Source organism: Phyllobates terribilis, unplaced genomic scaffold, assembly GCF_046119375.1.
Source record: "Phyllobates terribilis strain yellow unplaced genomic scaffold, ASM4611937v1 Scaffold_9__5_contigs__length_417890890, whole genome shotgun sequence".
NCBI lineage: Eukaryota > Metazoa > Chordata > Amphibia > Anura > Dendrobatidae > Phyllobates > Phyllobates terribilis.
In genome coordinates, this window is record NW_027362769.1 from 285463071 (window position 1) to 285488529 (window position 25459).

Below are 25459 nucleotides of genomic sequence, written 5' to 3' on the forward strand. Positions count from 1 at the left end.
TCCATGGCGTCTCCAGACAGGTCTGTCACATGTGCTCAGTGTGAACCTGCTGTCATCTGTGAAGAGCACAGGGCGCCAGTGGCGACTTTGCCAGTCCTGGTGTTCTGTGACAAATGCCAAGCGTCCTGCACAGTCTTGGGCTGTGAGTACAACCCCCATCTGTGGACGTCGGGCCCTCATACGACCCTCATGGAGTCGGTTTCTAACAGTGCTCCTCCCGTTCCTCCTTGAACAAAGGCGGATGTAGCGGTCCTGCTGCTGGGTTGTTGCCCTCCTACGGCTCCCTCCACGTCTCCTGGCCTGTCTCCTGGTAGCGCCTCCAGCCTCTGGACACTACGCTGACTGACACAGCAAAACTGCTTGCCACAGCTCGTATTGATGTGCCATCCTGGATGAGCTGCACTACCTGAGCAACTTCTGTGGGTTGTAGAGTCCGTCTCATGCTATCACGAGTGTGAAAGCACAACCAACATTCAAAAGTGACCAAAACATCAGCCAGAAAGCATTGGTACCGAGATGTGGTCTGTAGTCCCCACCTGCAGAACCACTCCTTTATTGAGTGTGTCTTGATATTTGCCAATAATTTCCATCTATTGTCTATTCCATTTGCACAATAGCATGTGAAATTGATTGTCAATCAGTGTTGCTTCCTAAGTGGACAGTTTGATTTCACAGAAGTTTAATTTACTTGGAGTTATATTCTTATGTTTAAGTGTTCCCTTTATTTTTTTGAGCAGTGTACATTATACTCATACTTCATGTCACAATTTTACATCACATGTCCACTGTAGGGCTATGTTCACACATATTGGGTTTTTTTCAGTGTCACAAATCTGCAGCAAAACCCAACTCTGACAGAAAATTTTTTTTTTCACAGAACTTTATGTACATGCATAAATAAAGACAGAAGGACAGTGGAAAAAACGCACAAAAAACACACAAAAAAACACAGTAGCACCAGGTGCTACTGTGTTTTTTTGTGTGTTTTTTGTGCGTTTTTTCCACTGTCCTTCTGTCTTTATTTATGCATGTACATAAAGTTCTGTGAAAAAAAAAATCTCATTCAGGTTTTGGCATAGTGGGGGAAGTGAATTGTTCAGGAATAGTTTATAGACACTACCAATGCATTGAGTTTGTATGACACTATTTATTTTCACACTATGGGGTCTGCCATTGAGTTGCACAGACATTGTTCAATTTCACACCTCAATGAGCCACAGGTAGCTCAACCAATGTTTAAACTGTACACATCAATAATTTAATTAAACACTCCTAATATAAACAACCATCTCAGTGACCAAGACAAGATGGTAAAATCCCAAAAATACTGCTGTACTTGCTTACTTTCACTATAAACGAAGCAAAACCTCATAGCTATGTTCACACATGATGTTTTTTTCAGTGTTTTTTCACTACCCATTACTTCCACTGGGTGAAAAACGCTGAAAGAAGTGACATGCTCTATTTTCCAAAAACCCAACCAAGGCATAAAATACGCAAAAAAAAAAACACAAGATGTGTGAACAGAGAATTCTGGGTTTCTCATAGGATTTAGCTGGTACTGCAAAACGCAGCTGAAAATTTTCATAAAAATCTGCAGTAAAAAACGCTGAAAAACCCAACATGTGTGAACACAGCCTAAACCTAAACTTCAGAAAACAAACTAGAGCCAAATTTATCCAAACATAATACCTACCGAAGATGCTCATACTTCCAAACCCCCTCATCTTGACCTTCAGGAGGTTCTAGAATTTTATCAGTGTTGGAACAATCTGTTCTTATATTCTGCTGGATATACTGCAAAACAAAAATGATAAGTATCATGAGGCCTATGCAAAACATTATGGAAGCAGAGTTAGATTTTTAGCGTTTATAGGGAACCTGTCAGGTCCTTAAACACGGTTACACGACCACCATTATGTTGTTCTACTTTATTCCAGCAACTAAACAATTTCCTTCATGTTCCAAATACACAAATAAGTGCCAATATAGCCTATAAACAATTTTTCTGGAGAAATGCAGATGTGCCCATTTGGTGCCCATACATTGTGTCCAGCTTGTGCTTCTGGAGACACGCACCCTGTAAATTGTTAAAGCGCACCTGTCAGCAGGATTGTGCTCAGTAAACCACATACACTGTCAGGTGGGCGACATCACCCTGATTAAAATAACTTGGTTGATGAAATCCGTCCTATGGTTCTTGTGTAATCTTTACAGTACTGCTGACAGATGCACTTTAAGTGCACTCCCCACTACAATAATGCCACACATGTGGCCGCTTACTGCGGGTTTAGGCGCAGTGGGGCTCAGAAGGAGGGGGTATTTGGAACTGGGAGCACAGATTTCACTGAATTTTATTTGTGTGGGTGGGAGACATGTTGCATTTCCAGAGTCTTTGTTCTACCAGTAATGTGGAAAACCCCTTATTTTTACAATGAGAGACCTCAGTAGAGGCTTGTTTAGTTTGTAAAAGTTAGGGGTTTTAACGGTAACATTTTGGGGTACGTAACATTTTCAGTATATGGCTATGATCATATTCTTGTGTTCTATGCTGAGCACTTGTGTCTTTTATATTTTGGAGGTATAATACAATAAATAGTATCTTTTTTTTGTTGCCATATTCTTAGAGCTGTAACTTTTTTACAATTTGGCAATCAGCGCTGTAGGAGGGCTTATTTTTTGTGGAACAAATTGAACACTTTTTTGGGGTAAGAAAGGAAACAAGCATGACACCAATTAAACAAGCAAAAAAAGTATATATACATAGGTAGTAAAAGGAAAATTACTAGAATAGTATATTATAATATGCAGGGAATAAATATGCAAGTATATCAGTTAGTTTCAAGGAATAAGGATACTAAAAATCCCTGCACGGTCCAAAGTATAGTGGAGGGCACAAAAATCAACCATATAATAGTCTTGAAATAAAACATATGTTAAGCAACCCCCTTACATACATCGAACATCACTATGCACAATGTGAAGTAGCCAGGAGTCCCTTAACCATGATAATGGTGTATGTCTCACATACACAACATAGGGTTGTGAGGCATATGCCTTTATCATGGAAAGGAACTCCTGGCTACTTCACATTGTGCCCAGTAATGCTCCATGTATGTATGCAAGGGAGGAGCTTAAAGGGAACCTGTCAGGTCACCCATGCCCTCCAACCCAGCAGCATTCCCATATGTATGACTAAAATCCCTGCTCAGCCAGCCCTGTATAATGGTATTCAGTTAAATCAATGTTTAAAAACAGCATTGATAAGGTCTGCTTTTTCTATGCCAATTAGGGCTTTGACAATTTGCAGGAGCCAGAGTCATTTATCATCTTTAACATTGTGTGTGCACACTTTTTTCCCTTACAAGCTCGCTCTTCTGACTCGATACTTGCCCATGCAATGTTTGTCTAGCACCCCAAGTTATTTGCAGTGCCCACCTTTTTCTACCACGCAGAAATTAGTATCTGCCTCATGGGGTTTTTGTCAACATGTTAGGCTATGGGTTGAACTAGATGGACTTATGTCTACCGTCAACCTTAAAACTATGAAATGTTCTAAAATTTAAACACCCTCATATCAACCTAGGTCAACATTTTTTCTTTCCACTATTCCTTTTTACATCTTCATATTTTATTATTTTACACACTATGTATATCATCCTTTTTTAGGTGTTAATCATCCTCTTCTGAATGACACCACTGCTCTTCAGACTCTCCGGGTCACGTGGTTATGCTGCACTCTGCGTGGCCCAGAAATGACTTTTATGCTATGTGCCCACGATGCGTATTTCATGCGTATTTTGTGCGGAAAATTCCGCAGCGTAAACGCATGAATTACGCATGTTAGCCTTCTGCCATGGTCCCCTATGGCATTCCGCAATTGTAATGCCCACGATGCGGAATTTTCCGCAGCGTTTTGTTGTGCGGAAAATTCCGCAGCATGTCAATTCTTTGTGCGTTTACGCATGCGGAATTGCCATCTACAATGCAGTAGAAAACGCAAGGCAATTCCGCATGTGCAAAACGCGCGAATTACGCGCGAAAAACGCATGACAAATTCCGCATGCGTTTTCCAGGAAAAAGGACATGCGGAAATGAAGCGGAAATTTCCGCTTCAAATACGCATCGTGTGCACTTAGCCTTACAACATAAGTCTATGCAGCATCAGAACAAGGCTCCATAAGATTACATTGTAAAAGAGCCTTTTGCCTAAGCCACTGACACCCCCTTACAAATGTAGCAAGACTTTCTTTCAGGGTGGATAAAAATCAATGTTTTTTTTTTTAAAAAATAAAAAAAAAAATCGGATTTTTTTGATTTAAATCGGATTTTTTTCAATAAACTGCTTTTTGAGGAAAATATTTTACCATCCAAAGGTTCTTCCATCATGAGATAAAGCTGAGTTGTTTAACTCAGTAGAATAAAGGCTGTATATGTGTAACATTCACAATGCCATGCTCTTCCAGAGGTTTCTGTAGGATTAGTGGGCAGTTTCTCTCCTATATTATCACAGACGCTCGCTTTACTTACGCAGTTCTCAAAACTGAATTTGACTCCGCAGAGGTCCCAGCCTCTTCTTCACGGCAAAAATGTTACAACATGAACAGAGTTGAGAAAAAGACCTTAATCCTATTGTTCTACAAACCTATGAATACAGAATCAACCCCTTCAGTGCCAAGTCCAAGAAGTTAAGGCCCCTTCACACATAACGAGATCGCTAGCGAGATCGCTAAGGAGTCACGGTTTTGGTGACGCAATAGCGATCTCGCTAGCGATCTCGTTATGTCTGACAGGTAGCAACGATCCGGCCCCTGCTGTGAGATCGCTGATCATTACAAAGCTTCCTGGACCATTCCTGGGTCGTTGCGCTCCCGCTGGGCAGTGTGCATCGCTGTATTTGACACCTAGCCAACGACCTCGTTAGCGATTCAGAACTGAGACATGTAGGCGTGCATAAATTGGACTTTTCTGCGCTCCTCGTCCCCGATTGGTGGTCGCTACTGCGTCCTTGTTTTTTTCAGATCCCACCAGCGTTCTCCGGCTGTGACTCCACTTTGAAGAAATCAGGCATCTTTAGCGAGGTAGGTATTGTTTGGGGTCTCAAATATGTTTCCATTTTTAATGGAGACGCAGTAGAGATCCCATCTGACCGGAGACGCAGTGTTACACCAAGGCCACCCAATCAGAACGCAGTAGCGTCCACCTATTGGAGATGAGGGGGGTGCGGAAAAGTAATTTTATGCACGCCTTTCTGACACAATACAGTCCCTATCAAGGTGTGGATCGTTGAAATAGCTGCTGTGTGAAAGCATCCAACGACCGCCGAGATCGTTGGTTAGATCGCTTGGGCGGCCGAGAACGTTGGAAAGTTCTGCATGTTTGACATCTCCCCAGCGATCCCAAAACCGTGACGCAATAACGATCTCGCTAGCGATCTCGTTATGTGTGACAGGGCCTTTAGACAATATGTTTCTGATTGTTTGGAGTGGAATAGATCTGCACAGCACAAGAAGAATGTGAATCTAAGTGTGAGGAGGAGGAAGGGCAAGCAGACAAGAAAATGAAAGTGAAACTTTGAGCACAATACTGCAGCATAGCCACAGACAGACAAGTCAGGATCTGTTTGTGTGTACGATCTGAGGTTTATTACATTCTTTCCTTATAATGGCAGCAGGCCGTAAAAGAGACCCAGTTTGGGAATATTTTAATGAAGCTCCTTCGCCTATCGGTAAGGCAGGCATGCGTGCAAAATGCAAACGATGCAACAAAGAGATGCAAGGCCTGGTGGCGCGAATGAGGCAACATCATGAGAAGTGCGGTGATGAAGATGACCAAAGAAACACTTCTGAACAGGCAGGATCTGTTGGTAAACATTTTTATTGAATCCTATTTCTAAAGACTGAACTGTCATGTGTGAGAAAAATTATATTTCTTATTATTACTGCATGTTACTGTCATTTGGTACAGTTATGAGGAAAAACAAATATTCCTTTTGGGGCAGGGGCAGTGATGTGTTGTGTACAATAAGCAGAAATTGTATAAACAATAAAATAACAGCATTGACTTTTTTTGTTTAGGGGAATTCATGGATTCTGGAAACTATCCACCTCCAAGATCACCATCATCCTGTTCTACAGTTTCAGAGTTATCCATCCAGGATAGTGCTTCATTAGCAGCAGCATCATCATCAGACACCCACAGCCACATATCACCATCACCCAAAAGGAAGAAAAAACCTTTACCTCCTGGAACCACCATAGATAGGTTTGTGATAAGAACTAGCAGATTAGAAAAAGAGTTGATTGATGAAAAAATTGCCCAGTTTATTTATGCAACAAACTCTTCTTTCCGTCTGACTGAGAACCCACATTTCATTAATATGGTTCAGTCACTGAGACCAGGATACAGTCCACCCAGCAGAGCTGATGTTGCAGGGAAACTGCTGGATCAAGTGTATGACAGAGAAATGGAGCAATGTGCAACAGCTCTGGAGGGTAAAATTGTTAACCTAAGTATTGATGGGTGGAGTAATGTCCACAATGATCCTATTGTATGTGCTTGTATAACAACAGAAGAAGGTAAAGTCTTCCTTGCACAAACAACTGATACGTCAGGAAATGCACACACAGCAGAATACTTACAAGAAGTGGCAGTAAAAGCTATAACAACATGTGAACAAAAATTCAAATGTCTAGTACACAGTTTGGTCACTGACAATGCTGCAAACGTATCCAAGATGAGAAGAAATTTAGAAGAGCAGGGAGGGAATACAAAGCTGCTAATAACATATGGTTGCAGTGCTCATTTGCTGCACCTCTTAGCCAAAGACTTAAGTGTTCCAGAAATAAAGGCTAATGTTGTTGAAATTGCTAAATACTTCCGTAATAATCATTTTGCTGCAGCAGCTCTGAAAAGGATGGGTGGAACCAAGCTAACGCTCCCACAAGATGTTAGATGGAACTCTGTGGTGGACTGTTTTGAGCAGTATATCAAAAACTGGCCTATTCTGATGACACTTTGTGAAGAAAATCGAGATAAAATAGATGGCACTGTCACGGCCAAAATCCTCAACATTGGGCTTAAGAGAAATGTTGAACATATGCTGAGCTTCCTGAAACCCATCTCTCAAGCTTTAAACAAAATACAGAAAAATAGCTGTTTTATTGCGGATGCTGTTGAAATTTGGAAGGAACTGAGTGAACACTTAAAAACAGAACTACACATGGACAGAATTAAATTACAAGCAGTAAACAAATGAATGGGACAAGCACTGACTCCAGCTCATTTTTTGGCAAATATTGTCAATATCCAATATCAGGGTCAAAACCTAAGTGCTGAGGAAGAGGAGTTAGCTATGACATGGGTATCCAGCAATCATCCATCTTTAATGCCAACTATAATAAACTTCAGAGCTAAGGGGGAACCATTCAAGAAATATATGTTTGCTGAAGATATTTTAAGGAAGGTCACACCAGTAAACTGGTGGAAGTCACTTAAGCGCTTGGATTTAGAGACTGTTCAAGTAATGATTTCACTTTTAACAGCAGTAGCTTCTTCTGCAGGCGTTGAAAGAATATTCTCTTCCTTTGGACTCATTCATTCTAAATTGAGAAATCGGTTGGGACCCAATAAAGCAGGAAAGCTTGTTTTTCTTTTCCAGATTATGAATAGGAACAAAGAAGATGATGATGAAGATGACGACGAGTGAGCTACAGAGGACAGCAGGGACAGTAGTATTTAAGTTTTTCATGTGTCGGCTGGGCTGACAGTCTAAGTTTCTTAAAATATATATATATTTTGTTTAGGCAAATTAGCTAACAAACATGGATGTTTGTTTAAGCAAATAACTTATGCTGTAATGTTGTTATTGTTTCAGTTGAATAAATCTATTTAAATTGTTATTAAGGTCAGGATTATTTTTCTCCTTCCTAAGTACAACAGAACAGTGGTGTCCAAATATGAATGATTAACCCATTAAACTGGGGAGAAAAAAGTAATATAAAAAGTGATTCTAAATGTCTTCATCTACTTGCATGTTAAAGTAGCAAGAACTAGTTTAGGTAGAAACTTTGATTTAAATCACTGATTTAAATCAAGCCTTACTGACTAGTGATTTAAATCAGTTAGATTTAAATCAAATCCACCCTGCTTTCTTTAAATGGCAATCTTGTTTTTATCCTTAGAAAACATCTTTTTATATTCCCTCTCTTCGTACAGCTTCTCTCATTATGGACAAATTCATTTACTAATTTCCAAGGTATGGGAAGAATAAAAACAAAAGCCAGCTCCCCCAAATGTCACATACACCTTCTACACCCTTCAGCAGAGCTGACAGACACGTTACCAAAGTACCAGATCTGAACACTAGATCTCCTTTGCCTAACCTACCCAAATCGGACATAAGTGCAAATCAAAATCTGCAAATCTATCAACAAAGTGATTCCTCCAAATCTCCTGAAGTCAAGAACACGCCTGAGGTATCCGTAGCACAAGAGGGCACTCACCTGATTATGCCTCTTCGCGATTAAAAACTTGATCTTTTGCACACTACAACAAACAATTCCCTCACACAAATTGCGTCAGTCAAAAAAATAAATGAAATGGAAAATAGTGTTTGAAATAGAAACCTCTATGGACTCGCACCAAGACAAGCTGGCCTTCCAGGAAGACACCACCAGACTCTTACAAGAAAAGATTGATGACCTGGAGAACAGATGTAGACAGAACAATTTTAGATTCTTAGGAATTCCTGGTTGAGATCGGTGAAAGGAAACAATCTCATCCAGTTCATGACAACAGAAATTCCTACAGCTTTAAACATATATCTAGCCCTTCCTACCATGGCTACAGAGACAGAACACAAAGACCATCGATCTCCACCCTGTCAGGTCATAGCAAGATCTTCTACTTTCAAATGAAAGAAATCCTGCAAGCAATTACAAAACACTGCCTTTTCTTGGAAGTACAAAGCCAGTGAATTCTAATTTTCCTAGACTACTCAACTTTAGTTGCTCAAAAAAAAAAAAATACACGCCTTTCCTCCAATCTGCAAATTCTTGATCGTGAAAAATCTATGGATTCCAGCTTCAGTTCCCGGCTAGACTCAGATTGACAAACCATTAGTGTTTGACAACCCATCAATGGCTTGTAGAGATTTCCACCTTCCAGATCCATGAATGGAACATGTTCTAACGATACTGGACGGTTTCACACAGCCGTCCTACCTACAGTCACCCCACTACACTCTTGTCTAAAACTTGTTATTGATTCTATTTTTCTTATTTCAGATGATGGGCCCTCATGACCACAAGTTCAAATCTAACTTTATTTTTTCTTCATTCCTAATTAGCCTAACCACTCCTTCCATTGTTCACGAATTCTTACTCATGTGATGCTTCACCTAAGAGACTGCTCTTCTTGCTTGCTGGGACAGGTCTGAGTAGTCACCACACCAACTCACCTGCCCCTCCCATTACCGCTTTTGCTGGAAAAAGGATGAGTACTGACTGCCTTACAGGTGCTCCCACAAGCATTCACCTACTTTCATGGAATGTGGCAGGAGCGGTGTGATGGCTTATTTTTTGGGATACCATCTTCTGATCAATTGTGCTATATACACACACAATGATGCCACAGCATCGCTGTATATAATAGAAATCATGGTTTCCTTTGAAGCCCGGCATCATACTGCAGGTACAGTGCACCATTGGGCACATGGAATGACACCCCCCCATGCCGCCACATGTTAAATGTCGCTGTCCGTTTGATAGTGGCATTTCACAGGTTAATTGTGGACGGGGCTTCGCTCCACCAGCGATTGTTAGAGGCAGGTCCTAGCTGTAACACAGCCATGACCTGCTGGATATGGGGTGAGCCCGCTCCATACACCCACTTCAGTGCGGTAACTCCACATTGTTCACTGAACACATGCGGATTTGCCTGCGTGATTAAAACGCAGCGTTTTGGAAGCAGCAAAAATACACCGCTATATCCTGATTGTGGGCACATAGCTGGCATCTGTCTCTAAGGCTATGTAATACACAGCCAGCATCTGGCCAGTGTGGAGCACTGCTTCTGAGCCAGCTCCATACCTGTTATGGAGCATTAGGCCACAGCCCCACTGTCAGTATTTGGTCAGTATTCGGTCAGTATTTTTCTCTGGAGTAGAAGACAAAACCAGATGAGGAACAATCAGAGAAAAGGTATAAAAGAAACAAGTCACCAATTCTGCATTTATCACCCACTCCTGGTTTTGGCTCCCACTCCTGAGAAAAAATACTGACCGAATACAGATAGTGGGGCCGTGGCCCTAAAGTATTGTGCAACGCTGTTTTTTAACTCTGTAGACACAGTGGGGGAAAAGTCCCCATCGATCCCTGAGAGACACCAAGATGACTCCAACATTTTTAGTTGCTTGGCTATAAGAATTTATGCAGACAACACTTGAGAACATCTCAAAAAGTTAGGTGGCAGTATTTGTAGGTTTATTGGTGTCCTGGCTCTTAAGATTTGACAAAATGTAAAATGTTTTTACATGGACCACACGATTTAGTGTTCCTAAGCTGAAAGACTTAGCAAAGCAAAGTAAAAAAAATAAAAAAAATTCCTCCTGCAATAGCAAAATTCTATCGGCCTCTACGTAGTTTCTTTATCTCCACACTATAAATTTACCAGTCTTGCTTTACCTGTTGAACTGCAAGTGTACTGTCCATTTCGTCAAAGGATTCATCTGGCCAGCTGTAGAAGTCCTAGAGAGAAAATAAAACGATAAAAATCAGAAAACAAACAAATTTGATACACGTTTATATACTCCTAATTGGGCCTTTCAGACTATTCATGCTGCCCAAACCGCAGGCAACAAATTGAAGGGATATTATGCTCTGAAACGTTTTGGAGAAAATATACTTTTATGACCGTCCGTCTCTTCCCAGTGCTGCTGAAGATGATTGACAGGTCTTTTCTTATGTATACACAAGGGATTAATCTGTCTATCATCTGCAATGGCACTGGAAAGAGCCAGCCGGGGTATTTCAGAGAATATATGTCTGGCTGCTATTGTGCAGCCAGGCTGCGATACATGCTGCCCACAGACTGGCATGAATCGCCTGACATGTTCCCTTTGAAAAGTCAAATATTAGAAGACATTTAAAATCAGCAAAGTTTGTATTTTTTTATGTAAAATTCATGAAAAACTTTAGAAGTTTTTAAATTTCAATGTAGAAGTACAATGCATTTAAAAATGCAAAAATACAGACCACATACGTCAGTAACGTCTCTGCAGACCATCATGCACAACACAGATGTGAGCAGCGTGTAAACCGCCTTCAGCTCTTCAGTACTAGCAGGACTTGTGCCTACACCAGAACTGCTCCTCTGTGCAGTTTTACTTTGCCACTAGCGGTTCCAAGTCTGACCATCCTCAACAACTGTCGTTACTGGGATTTTTATACTAGATTTTTTTCCCTGTGAAGTACATTTTCACCTCCTGTTCTAGTAATCTTTCTTTAGGAGAGAATCCCTTCTCCAGCTTCAGAGTGACGCTTGCTGTCTCTAAAGCATAACATCTGCAACCAGCCACCAAGACGGGGACGTAAACTGTAGAACTAAAAGTCCCTCTGCTCTTGAAAACAGAGAATATTTTTAATAAAAGGCAAAGTTGTTTAAGCACCTGAGACAAAACCCTTACATTTATAATTTGTATAGACACTCCCCAACACAATACACATTTAAAGAAACTACAAATGTACACCTGTGTCTTAGGCTATGTTCACACACGTGTTTTTTTTCTGCTGCTAACTTTTCTCCGGCAGGAAAACAGCTGCGTTAAAAAAAAAGGAGGTTTTGGTGCATTTTTGCTGTGTTTTTTTGACCATCCATTACTTCCGATGGGTGAAAAAACGCTGCAAATACGCAGGTGTGTTTTCTGCTGCAAAAACACTAAAAGAAGTGACATGCTCCATTTTCCAAAAACACAACCAAGTCACAAAATAAGCAGCAAAAAAAAAAAAGGCCAACATGTGTGAACAGAGCATTCTGTTTTTTCATAGACTTTGATGGTACTGCAAAACGCAGCTGAAAATTTGCATAAAAATCTGCCGCAAAACCCAACGTGTGTGCACATAGGCTTGGACAATACTGAAGTGAGTTTATGTTATATAATGAACCAAGTTTCCACCTGACCATGACCGAGCCATGCGGTAAAGGGAACCTCTGGTAAATTATGATGCCCGTGGAATAAGAGACAAGTTCAATCAATACAAATATTTAAGACTTAAACAAACATACTTTGAACCGGAAGATGGGAATCCGGTAACAAACCGAGCTGGGTCCTCACCAATTTCTCTCCACCCTACTCAACTGACCTGTCCATAATCCCCCAAATTTAAGTGTGTAATCTGTGTGACAATAATCCCACAGTTGAATCCTTGAGTGCCCCTCTTTCATGGGAGAAAGGTTAAGTGGGATTGTAGACTTGTGAATGCCCACATTGATCACAAAGAGCACTGAGGATTCTCCAATTCCAACATGCGCGTGATTTGCATACATGCAGTCACATGCCGACTAGACGTGTGTAGACTTACTCAATGCAAGTGTATTGGGCAAGGCTGGAGAAATCTAGTCGGAATGTGGCCGGAAGCATGCAAATCACATACATTCGATCACATGACCACGCACTCACGGCACTGGTGAATCCTTAGCGCACGTAATCCGAGATGTGAGAATTCACAAGTCTGCAGTCACATAATAGCATCGAACTCTTCAAGTGTCGGTATAACAACATGCAGCACTGTACAAAAACAGAGAAGACTCCAATGGTCACTAACTGTAGAGGGCCCCGGTACTGGATCAGGGTGATTTTTTTCCCCAGTGAAATCCTCAAACTGTGTAGCTATTATGTCTTTCCCTTTTGAACACTGCAGCATTGCCATTTGCAGTAATCTACGAGTACCTATAAGAAATTCCCTGATGGTTGTACTTACTAAAACCCTCCTGCTTTGAATTCTATGGTTTTACATATTAGGAAATAATAAAACATCTGGTCCCTAGAAGGTATTAAATGGGAATCTGTCAGTACGTTGAACCCTCCTAAGCAGTCTATATGGCCAATCAGGTCAAGGAAGCAGCATAAAATGATACCTAGATATATGTAATCCAAAATCTTATTCCGGAGAATTCACCTTTTTTTATATATGTAAATGAGCTGTTAAGAACTATGGTCCGGAGATGGATCTCCTTTAGAATCTGCCTTCAGAGATTACATTTTAAATAGATTTATTTTAAATAAAAGGAGGAGTTCCCAGTGTGATGTGTAATGGCCGCTCTCTGCTCTCCTGCTCTCACTGCAGAGCTGTGTGTGATTATACCTGACACATCTGCAGGTTCCTCTCAGCTTCCATCTCACAGGCAGACAGGACTGCAATATTGTTACAATACAGCAGAGCTGTAAGAAATACAGCAAATGTGTTCGTCTCTTTACAAAGTTCATTTCTACTGTTCTGTGTTCATTACACATCTCACACTGGTAACTCCCCAAGAGGAAGCCCACGCGAAACGCACATCAGGGCTGTAGGCAAGAGGTCACCATGAGGAGATATGGGTAAGAGATAATCGTATCTTACTGTTGAGATCTGTTTCTACTATGATGTTAAAAGTCTTTCATTGCAGCATTACTATGTTCTAGGCTATAGGCACACACCAATAGCTGCTATATATGGACTGCTTCCATGTTTTGATTTCTTGATTGGTAGATGGGAATATACACACCTCTGTTTTGCTGCTACATATTACCTCAGCACAAGCACTTTATCGCATTTTGTTACTTGCAATTTGATACACTCTCGCTTCTCATTATATATGTCTAGACCACAAGCCACTACTACCCAAGTCTATTTGGCTGCTGATTTTGTTTTTATACATGTAATTCTTTGCCAACTTTTTGCTATAAACTAAAATAAAATCTATCAAATATACATTGATGGACTATTGACGCCCATGTTTTTCAGTATTATATAACATATGATATGCATGGTACACCGGTTAAAAAAGATACTTTGATAAGATGGCATGAAATGGATAGGGATGATGCAATCAGCACCTTAAATTGTGGCTGGAGAAAAGTAGAAATAGCTGCAATACAGCGCAAGCTGTGATTTGTGCAATGATGCTGTGCAGTGTCTGCTGGATGTCAGGCAGCGTACTGAACACTCCCCTTTAAATTGTGAGTATTGGCCAGAAGTAACGTCACCGGCCAGATGCGGGTCATAGCGGTTGCTACTGATGCAAGTGGCTGTGTGGCGCACGTCACCAAACAACGAACGTGCCGTGGGTGGGGTAGTGGGATGGTGATTAGAGTGGTGGAAGCTGCAATGAACTGAGCGTATCAGCAGCCCAGAGTATAGGTAGGAGGCGAGTACTAACATGAAGGTGGCATACAATGATGCAAACAAGTTATAAAGTAGGGGACAAGAAGAGTAGTGGAATGATTGTCTTTCTGCACCGAATATAGAGGACACATAAGACAGATGAGCCATCATCCCTTGACTGGAAGATAGGATTCAATGGGTCTAAAATATAGGCTCTCACATTAGTCTCAATGTTTATATGATATATCTATAACAATAAATCATTCTCTATTGAGACCTCATGGTGATGGACTTTGAAGGGTGTGTACCCAATAGGATTCCCTCAGTTCAAGCACTCTCACGGTTACCACCCTGTCTCGCTCTTGGAATCTCAGTGTGACTTGCTTCTTTGAAATGGTGTGATATTGGTAACCATGTTTTGCCATAGCATATGGTAGATTTGTAGCTAGCAATTTCGGTCTGTAATGTGTGGTGTAGTCTCACCTACATACAAATAGGCCACAGGGGCATCTTATTAGACAGATCAAGTAATTTGTCTTACAAGAGAAGAATGTTTTAATGCGTTACATTTTATCAGTGTGAGATATTCAGATTTGATCACATTGGATCAGCTGAAGCAGTGGAGACAGGGGTCTCTGGAGACACATTAGTTTGAGACTTGTATTCTGGGATTTGGGGATATGCCCTGCCTAGTAGAGGCCCGTGTATATGGATGGTATGCGAAATGGATGCTACAGTAGGATGGTATGCGTGGACACATGGAATGCAGGCTTCATTATTGGATGGCGGTTTTTGAATATGGAGATTAGTTTTACTTTTTTCAAAAAATACGTGAAGGGGAACTTGTAGCTTGGAATTTATAGGATATTTCACCCAGTCTAGTTTGTCTAAGGCTGTGTGCCCACGATGCAGATTTAATGCGTTTCCGCGGCGCCATTTCCGCTGCGAAGACGCATTAAAAACGCATGAACTTTGAACACATTTTATAAGTGGTCATAAACTTGTAAAAAACTCCTGAAAGAATAAAGTTACATTAAAACCAAGCACATCATTGTTTTTCTTATGAAATTCTCAATAAGTTTGATGTGTCACATGACCCTCTTCCCATTGAAAGAAATAAAGTTGGATCCAAAATGGTCAACTTCAAAATGGCCGCCATGGTCACCACCCATCTGGAAAATGGTCCCCCCTCCCATATACTAATGTGCCACAAACAGGAAGTTGATATCACTGACCATTCCCATTTAATTTAGGTGTATCCATACAAATGGCCCACCGTGTGTGTGTGTGTATATGTATGTATGTATGTATGTATGTATATATATATGTGTGTGTATGTGTGTGGGTATGTGTGTGGAGCATAGTGTGTAATACGTATGTCAGGTTGAAAAAATGACTGAATATATATTTATTTTCATATCTGCAGGAATATGTAATGTCAAACTATCTGTAATACCTTTATAGAGAAACACACACACATGGAATAAATATAAATACAAACATTCTTGCCAGCGTATACGAGTCAGACCAGACTGCTGTATGTACAGTATTCCTATAAGATCTTCAATGTGACGGTCAGAGTAATGCACATAGAAGCAGATTGCTGGTTTACAGTGAAGAGGCAGTAATAAAAAAAAATATGTCAGCAGGTTTACGCTATGTAATATGAGGGCTGCATGAGGTAGGAGCTGAGACCTTGATTTCAGGGATGAGTCACTTATGTTATGTGCTGCTGTTTCTATACAATGAGTGTTTTATCAGCAGATTAACAATGCCCAGATGCATCCAGCACTGATTAGCAGCTTATTGTCAATACACAGAAAACAACTAACAAGGGGGCTGGACGGGGCTAGCTTTTGAGCTCTGCTACATCTAAAAACTGATAGTTTACTGGCTGCAGCAGTTGTGATACATCACTGGAATCAGGGTCTCTTTTCCTATATTATACTGCTCTCAGATGACATATCAAAACCTGGTGACAAATTCAATTAAAGGAGTCCAAGTGGAGGTCATGGTGTACAGTAGAGAACCAAAACAGATATACCAGTAATATATTTTCTATAATCCCTTTTGTCTCTCTCTCGCTATAAATGAAAGGGATAGGGGACACTTTTAAAGCTACACTCCTGAGTTTTTATCCCTTTGTTAGGGATCATGTATGAGTGTAATGCATGTAGTCACATTCTCACCCGTAATCAGCCCCGCTCCGGCACCATATGAGTGCAGTTGTGACATGCCAAATCACACAGTGTTTGCTGTGTGAAAAGGAGGTCACATTTTTAAAATCTTCATTTTGAGTCCCATAGACTTGTATTGAGAAAAAAAAAAAAAACTACTGGAACACACAAGCGATCCGGCACCTTACAAAAGCAGTTAAGTGGTCCCAGAGCGACCGGAGCAGGGATGAAAATAGATGAAGACACTGACCGGTGAGTATATACCGTATTTTTCGGACTATAAAACACACTTTTTTCCTCCAAAATTTTGGAGGAAAGTGGGGGGTGCATCTTATAGTCTAAATACTATACACATGGCTGTGCGTGGTGGTGGTGGGGGGGGGGGGGGGGGAAGGCAGCGGGGGAACAGCGGGGCACAGGAGGCAGTAGCCGCCTGCTGCAGACTGCGCTGTGCACGTTACTAAAGAAAATTAATATTCCCTGCTCCCCACGCTCATGGGCGTGGAGAGCAATGAATATTAATTTTTCTTAATAGCCGGCACACTGGAGCCGCAGCACGACTCCTGCTGCCGCTCTGCAGTCTGTGTCTCCGCTATTAAAGCTCATGAATATTCTCTACAACCCACTCCCAAGGGGGTCCTTAATAGCAGGCAAACTGACCACAGAGCGGTAGAAGGAGCCGCGCTGCGGTACAGTGTGCCGGCTATTGAACAGACTAAATGGTCACTGCTCCCCACGCACAGAGTCAGCGTCTCACACTGTGTAAGGGCGCATGGCAGCGAGGCCATGCGCGCCCTGCCATGAGCGGCTCACACAGTGAGAGTGTCGGCAGCAGAGCGGGACAGGGCTGGAGGAGAGAGGAGGCGAGTATGATTGTTTATTTTTTTTTTTTTTGTAGGCAGCGTGATGGGGGATAAAAGGGGTGCCGTGCACACCAGGATGGGGGATAAAAGGGGTGCCGTGCACACCAGGATGGGGGATAAAAGGGGTGCCGTGCACACCAGGATGGGGGATAAAAGGGGTGCCGTGCACACCAGGATGGGGGATAAAAGGGGTGCCGTGCACACCAGGATGGGGGATAAAAGGGGTGCCATGCACACCAGGATGGGGGATAAAGGGGTGCCATGCATACCAGGATGGGGGATAAAGGGGTGCCATGCATACCAGGATGGGGGATAAAGGGGTGCCATGCATACCAGGATGGGGGATGAGGGCCAGGTATACCAGGATGGGGATGAGGGCCAGGTATACCAGGATGGGGATGAGGGCCACTTATACCAGGATGGAGGATATTAACAGAATTGGGGGACATTACCCCAATACCAGTGTCAGCAGCAGAACCCCTCCCCCATAACAGGGCATCATGACCACATTTTTTGCTTACATTTTTTTTCCTATTTTCAACCTTTAAAACCTACAGTAGGTGCATCTTATGGTCCGGAGCGTCTTATAGTCCGAAAAATACGGTAACCACATGTATCATATTCACATATGTGATCCCTAACAAAGGGATCAAAGAAGAAAAAAAAAAAGTGATGCTTAAAATTTAAGACAACTACCCCCCAGTAGGTTTGTTTCTCCTCGCACAAGGGCTGTGGGAGAGCTCAGTGCACAGTCAAAATGAGTTTGTCATGAGCTGCTGAGCTCTGAATAGAGAGCCTCGGAAATCACAACGCTCATTTCACTATTCACGATTGTGCAGAGTGCAGCAGCCAATGTCAAACACATCTTGACTGCTGTGCTCTTCATAGCAAAATGAAGGAGTGTGTGTGTACACAGCTTCATGAAAACGGAAAAGAGTGGCAGTGATGTCTCACCGGGCGTGCACATTGGTTTCCCTGCAGATCGTAACCATCAGCATGCTTAGAGATGCGTGCTCCTGAGCTCAGATGGGAGGCACCTGGCATTTAGCTTAACCGACTGATTTGGGCAGCAAAGTAACAGGGCAACTTGCAGAGTGTGGAAACAATAGCAAACTTCAGAAGATAAATGGTACTATGCACTACTATTTCACTTATATATTGCTCCTCCAATTGGATTTGGAGAATTATCGGGAAAACATAATACTGGCTGCAAGAGGTCATGTTACTTTCACATTAGCGTAAAGGTGCACAACCTGCAACCAACGTGCAGCCCGCCCACCCTGCACCCGGGCCCCGCCCACCCTGCTCCGCCCATCCTGCTCCCGGGCCCCGCCCGCGCAGTGCAGACTAGAAACAGCTGATCCTGAACCTGTGCAATCTGCAGTTTGTGCGTCACTGCCTGAAGATGGCTGCGGGCTGGCAGTTACGGAGATGCTCAGTAACCAATGGGCGATTTCCTTCACTGCATAGGAGAGCGCTCATTGGTTATTACAGGCTCCTATCAGTGGCTGAGACTCTGTGGCAGTAGCTTGCATTAACCAATGAGCACGCTCCCTCATAATATCAAATGGCTTATTGGTTAGTGAGAGGCTCCCATCAGTCACATCCCTGCACTGTGTGACAGGAGCTCCTGCAGGTACAGAATGCCCAGCTGCTGCTTAATAAGGGGAGGGATGTCCCTCCTCTACTTGTATAATGTCCTGTTCATCCTTATGGTGGGCACAGCGAAAGTGGTTTCTTTTTTCCCCACCCACTCTGCAAGGGGGAGTGGCTTAACGGGCATCAGGGCTGGAAACTGGCAACCCATGGACCTGTTACTACAAAAGGGCAGATGTATATATCCGACCTGCAAGAGAAGGCAGGCAAGTATATCACCGTGACCGAGGGCCCATTTACACTGACCACAAATCAGCTATATGCAGCCTAATCGGTTCCCATTTGTTTGCTTGTTTAAGAAGGCCGCCCGCACTTGCATGGGTACACAACTGATCATTCTGTGGACACAGAACATCATATTATGGGCAGCACAGCACCTGGTTACACAGGATGATGTGCTGCACAAATGAATGATTTATAAATTAAGCCTAAAGCACACTCCAAGGTTTTTGTTTATTATTATCACCGCAGGTCCCGTGGCCAGTCATATACGGTACTCACGCTCTGGCATCTTCACGGCTTTTCAGCGTCGCTCCGGTCCCGCAGCAACATCTTGTGAGCGGAGCTTCTGACTGGCCGCAAGTCAGAAGAGACGTCACAAGATCTCAATGTAGGTCTATGAGAGCCAGAATGAGGCCAGAACAAGTCTCTCATAGACTTACATTGGTATTGACCGCTGCCTCGCACAGAAAACACTGGAGCAGCCGACAGGTCACAAACTGCAGGAGACTGAACGGAGCGGTGGCAAAACCAGATGAAAACACCAGAACCTGAGCATCAGACGGGGAAATGGATTTTAAAGCGAACCTGTCAGCAGGATTTTACTGAGTAAACTACAGGCAGTATCATGTTGGGGCTGCTGCACTGATTAATCTGATACCTGAGGTGAAGAAATCAGTCTTGTGGTTCTCGTGTAATCAATGTTTGCAGTTAAGAGTTAAGAGTTGTCCAGTACTTTTTTCAATTGCCCCAATGTATTTAGCATGTACCCATAAGTGTCTTTGTAATTACCTTTTTTCGTCCTTCTTGCCTGTGAGCGGCCAAGGATAGCGCCGCTCACAGGCAAGAAGGACAAAAAAAAGGTAATCACGTGACCCCCAGCAAATGGAGCGGAAAAATGACGTACTCTTGTGCTGTATCATGCACTGCAGTCTGTCACATACCCTGCCTGCCTTGGTTTTTAAGCAAATAACCAGGATTTACCACTTTACTCTCACTCCCCATGTACAAAACAGATAACCGGAAGTAGTGAGAACTGCTGCCGAACTCCTCCGAATGTCACTTACATCCAAAGGAAGCGAGAGTGAAGCGGCCACTCATTGGCTTAACAACGTCACGTGATCCTCAGTGCCAATGTTGCAGGAATGGCACCAGAAGCAAGTATTAGGGTCAGTCAATAAGCAATGCCTCCTATTTTTTTTTCTTCTTTTAATTGCAACAAATTCAAATGCAATTACATAGGTTGAAAACCACAACATTAACGATTAATTTGTCACTTTTCAATATAATCTCCATCCATTTCCACAGTCTTGGTCCACCGTTTAACAAGGGCATGTATTCCAGCATGGTAAAAAGCATTCTTGGGACCCACCGTGCACAGACTTTTCTGTATCCCAGTTGTCCAATAATTTTCATCACACTGCCTTTACTGAGGCAGATAATGCCACACAATTCATCTGCAGTCACCCGGTGGTCACCACGAATGATGTCATCGACTCGCTGAATGTTACTTGGAGTCACTGCGGTTACTGGCCTGCCACTCCGCATTTTGTCAGCCAACGGTGATGGCCCTTCAGCTGTGTTACAGCGACGAACCCATCGTCTAACAGTACTGACATCCACTGTTGCATCACCGTACACATTTTTCAGTCTCTCATGAATTCGAATGGGCGTTTCACCTTTTGCATGCAAGAATTCAATCACAGAACGTTGTGTAATACGAACATCGATGTCAGCCATTTTGCAAACGGATACAGTCCTGCCACCTGTTGGTGCAGGAAGTTGCAATTGCTGTGGATTGGAGAAGAAGGTTTGAGGAATTGTGTCAAATTCAAATATTTAACATGACTACCTTATTTAAGGAGAAAAAAAATAGGAGGCATTACTCATTGACTGACCCTCGTATATGCTGTTTTTATTCTATACAGGGAATATAGCAATTGAGAAAGGTGTTTTCTGACTTGTGGACAACTCCTTGAAGTGATGTCAGTAAAATGATGTACATCAAGAATTACAAACAACTTTCTAATGTACTACTGATTAAAATATGACATGTGCTATATGTGAGCGCTGCCCATGTCTGACATGTGAGCGCAGCGCTCGCGTGTGTGCATGCTGCCCGTGTCTGATATGTGAGCGCTGTGCGTACCTTAATAGAACAGGACATAAGCAGCAGCAGACAGGGAATAATGAGCAATTCTAAGGGCACAGTCAGACGGCAGTATAACATGGACGAGGAGGGCATCGCAATGCTTGGACTGGCCGGCAGATCTCCTGGCCAGAGCATGGCATGGCCCGTTCATAGAAATACATGCTATCACGCTCGGGTCAGGAGAGCTGCCAGCCAGTATGGAGCGTTATATGCGGGCCATTATCCTGTATGGAGCGATTCGCCGGTTTCTGAGCTATTGTGGAATTTACAAGGGATATCACTCATGTAATGTAAGAAGTGAAATCTTCAGCCTTGTACTAATTTATATATTTATAAATATATATACATACACACACACACATAAATTTATATATTTATATATATATATACATACACACACACACATACATATAAGTTTGGACGCACCTCATTTAAAGATTTTTCTGTATTTTCTTGACTATGAAAATTGTACATTCACATGAAGGCATCAAAACTATGAATTAACACATGTGGAATTATATACTTAACAAAAAAGTGTGACACAACTGAAAATATGTCTTATGTTCTAGGTTCTTCAAAGTAGCCACCTTTTGCTTTGATGACTGCTTTGCACACTCTTGGCATTCTCTTGATGAGCTTCAAGAGGTAGTCACCGGAAATGGTTTTCACTTCACAGGTGTGCCCTGTCAGGTTTAATAAGTGGGATTTCTTGCCTTATAAATGGGGTTGGGACCATCAGTTGTGTTGTGCAGAAGTCTGGTGGATACACAGCTGATAGTCCTACTGAATAGACTGTTAGAATTTGTATTATGGCAAGAAAAAAGCAGCTAAGTAAAGAAAAACGAGTGGCCATCATTACTTTAAGAAATTAAGGTCAGTCGGTCCGAAAAATTGGGCAAACTTTGAAAGTGTCCCCAAGTGCAGTCGCAAAAACCATCAAGCGCTACAAAGAAACTGGCTCACATGAGGACCTCCCCAGGAAAGGAAGACCAAGAGTCACCTCTACTTCTGAGGATAAGTTTATCTGAGTCACCAGCCTCAGAAATCTCAGGTTAACAGCAGCTCAGATTAGAGACCAGGTCAATGCCACACAGAGTTCTAGCAGCAGACATCTCTACAACAACTGTTAAGAGGAGACTTTGTGCAGCAGGCCTTCATGGTAAAATAGCTGCTAGGAAACCACTGCTAAGGACAGACAACAAGCAGAAGAGACTTGTTTGGGCTAAAGAACACAAGGAATGGACATTAGACCAGTGGAAATCTGTGCTTTGGTCTGATGAGTCCAAATTTGAGATCTTTGGTTCCAACCACCGTGTCTTTGTGCGACGCAAAAAAGGTGAACGGATGGACTCTACCTGCCTGGTTCCCACCGTGAAGCATGGAGGAGGAGGTGTGATGGTGTGGGGGTGCTTTGCTGGTGACACTGTTGGGGACTTACTCAAAATTGAAGGCATACTGAACCAGCATGGCTACCACACCATCTTGCAGCGGCATGCTATTCCATCCGGTTTGCGTTTAGTTGGACCATCATTTATTTTTCAACAGGACAATGACCCCAAACACACCTCCAGGCTGTGTAAGGGCTATTTGACCAAGAATGAGAGTGATGGGGTGCTACGCCAGATGAACTGGCCTCCACAGTCACCAGACCTGAACCCAATTGAGATGGTTTGGGGTGAGCTGGACCGCAGAGTGAAGGCAAAAGGGCCAACAAGTGCTAAGCATCTCTGGGAACTCCTTCAAGATTGTTGGAAGACCATTTCCGGTGACTACCTCTTGAAGCTCATCAAGAGAATGCCAAGAGTGCTTAAAGCAGTCATCAAAGCAAAAGGTGGCTACTTTGAAGAACCTAGAATATAAAAGACATATTTTCCGTTGTTTCACACTTTTTTGTTAAGTATATAATTCCACATGTGTTAATTCATAGTTTTGATGCCTTCAGTGTGAATGTACAATTTTCATAATGAAAATACAGAAAAATCTTTAAATGAGGTGTGTCCAAACTTTTGGTCTGTACTAATTATATATATATAGATCAAAAGCAGCACAAGAAAAAGATTTTTTTTAAAAAAAAGGTGCAAAACCTCCCAGGTACACACCAGTCCTTTTAATATCCAAGAAAAAGAATGGAGGTAGCACTCGAATGCTGCCTCCATTCATATATATATATATATATATATATATATATATATATATATATATATATATATATATATATATATATATATATATATATATATATATATATATATATATATATATATATATATATATATATATATATAATTTTTTTTTTTTTTTTTTCTCAGCGGTATCTGTGCATCATGAATCGTGGAATGTGTTAAATGGACCACTGAGACTCTTTCGCCCGGGGCCCACAAAAACCTGGAGCCCGCCCTGGCCATAGTAGTACAACACAAAGCAGTTTAAGTTTTATTGTGGTCCCTTAAAGTAGAAAAAGGTGACAATGAGGTCCTCGTAGTATAAAAGTCTTGTGCCCCCTGGTGTACATAGTGTGGTGCCCTGTGTGGGCACAACCAGTGAAAGCGATCCTTCTGTATGATCTTCTAGCCTGATGCTACACTTCCATAGCTGGCCTGCTTGTCTCCGGACTGCCCTCCCCCTTTTTTTCTGGAAGGAAAAATTCCAGTTTGGTAAAATCTGAAAATTAAAACTGTCTGGCAAGAAGAAGCCAGAGCACAGTGTGTGTCAGGTAACAATTAATGGGTTTCTCAACAGCAAAGATCACAAGTTTTGGTGGCCTTAAAGAAAAAACATTGTTTAGGTTTGTTTTCCATCATCACTTTGAAATATTCATAACTATTTTTTTTCCAGTGACAATTACTAGGACTTGGGGGTTTGTTTTGGGTTTTTTTTTGCAAGATGCCATGTGATGTATGGTTGTAAATGTGGCGTTTTGTTGTGCATTTAGTTTTCTGAACTTTTTTTTTTTTTTTTTTTTTTTTAACTCTTTCTGGGAAGTGGCTCTCCTCCAGTGCATGCACTAGAAGTAAAACATCACAGCTTACAGGCCCTATACACTCTACCAACTCTGGCTCTGAGGACACAACAAAAGCCGCTGCCAGAGACTTGTGTCTTGTCAATTCAACAGGCTGGCTGGCTGGCTTCTGCTCTCCCCCATATTCCCCACAGATGGTGGTGTTACAGCCAGTAGGGGTAGTGCCACTGCACAGCCTCCCACTGCTTCCTGTACAGCCCTGCGCTCCCTCTGTACTCCTCCACAGGCATCAGGGCGACCTCCTCGGGCTCCGCTCCTTGTGGCTGGCGCAGCCTTCACCGTCACACGGATACACACGGCCATACTCTTCTGTAGCAATGGCTCTTGTTACATGGGCAGGGTAGCAAAACAAAGTATGGCGGCCGATACTGTGCAAATGGCGCTTTTCTGCTCCCAGCCGGCTCCTGATTACACAGGAAAAGGCTCCGGAAACCGCAGGAAGCCGCCACACATTCCCGGAGAACCGACACCGAACGCGCCGTGTAGCTCGTACCTGGCTCCTGGTGCCCGGCCTGTTTCTTCTCAGGACTGTAGCTCCCTCCGCCATGACCATAGTGACAAAATGTAGGTCCAAGCAGAGGCACCGTCTCCAGAGTAGGCGGAAGCAATGTCTCTGCGGTCCGGCCCCGTAGTCTGACGCGTCTGCTGTGCGCCTTCCCATAGGTCGGACTGCAGGGCGTCATCCAGCAGGCACTAGGAAGTGTGGATTCACATACAGGGGTTTGGGGAAATGCTCTGTAGAAGTGGAAGGTATCCGACACCACTGGTGAATTCCGTACTGGAGAGCGATGCAGTCAGACGGCTATATAGCACGGAAGGTATAACACGGAGGACAATCGCATCGCAGTGCTCGGACTGGCCGGGGCTCTCCTGACCGGAGCGTGACAGGCTGTACTTATAGTCTCAGGTCAGGAAAGCTGCTAGCCAGTCCGAGCACTGCGATGCGATTGTCGTCTGTGTTATACGGCCGCCATCGTACTCCGTGTTTTACGGCCACCATCGTACTCCGT

The 25459-nt window shown here is 42.7% G+C and overlaps 2 protein-coding genes across 2 annotated transcripts in view; one reads left to right on the forward strand and one right to left on the reverse strand.

Annotated features, from left to right (window-relative positions):
• MOB4 (MOB family member 4, phocein) overlaps window positions 1-25098 on the reverse strand; it is an 84663-nt gene extending 59565 nt beyond the window's left edge. The window contains exons 1-3 of the mRNA XM_073647854.1: window positions 24943-25098; window positions 10686-10748; window positions 1697-1797 (exon numbers count right to left, since the gene is read on the reverse strand). Of these exons, the coding sequence (XP_073503955.1) occupies window positions 1697-1797; window positions 10686-10748; window positions 24943-25002 (224 nt within the window). The 5' untranslated portion in view covers window positions 25003-25098. The remainder of the gene's footprint in view (window positions 1-1696; window positions 1798-10685; window positions 10749-24942) is intronic.
• LOC141160956 (uncharacterized) lies at window positions 5588-7895 on the forward strand. Its single transcript, XM_073645748.1, has 2 exons — window positions 5588-5866; window positions 6078-7895. The coding sequence occupies exons 1-2, from the start codon at window positions 5665-5667 to the stop codon at window positions 7256-7258; spliced, it is 1383 nt and encodes a 460-aa protein (XP_073501849.1). The 5' UTR covers window positions 5588-5664; the 3' UTR covers window positions 7259-7895.
• Window positions 25099-25459: the final 361 nt, after the last annotated feature.

Excerpts from the sequence above, each read along its gene's own strand:
- LOC141160956 (XM_073645748.1), top strand. The coding sequence starts at position 5,665 with ATGGCAGCAGGCCGTAAAAGAGACCCAGTTTGGGAATATTTTAATGAA. Across the intron at positions 5,867-6,077 it reads TGAACAGGCAGGATCTGTTG|GGGAATTCATGGATTCTGGA; the intron begins GTAAACATTTTT and ends TTTTTTGTTTAG.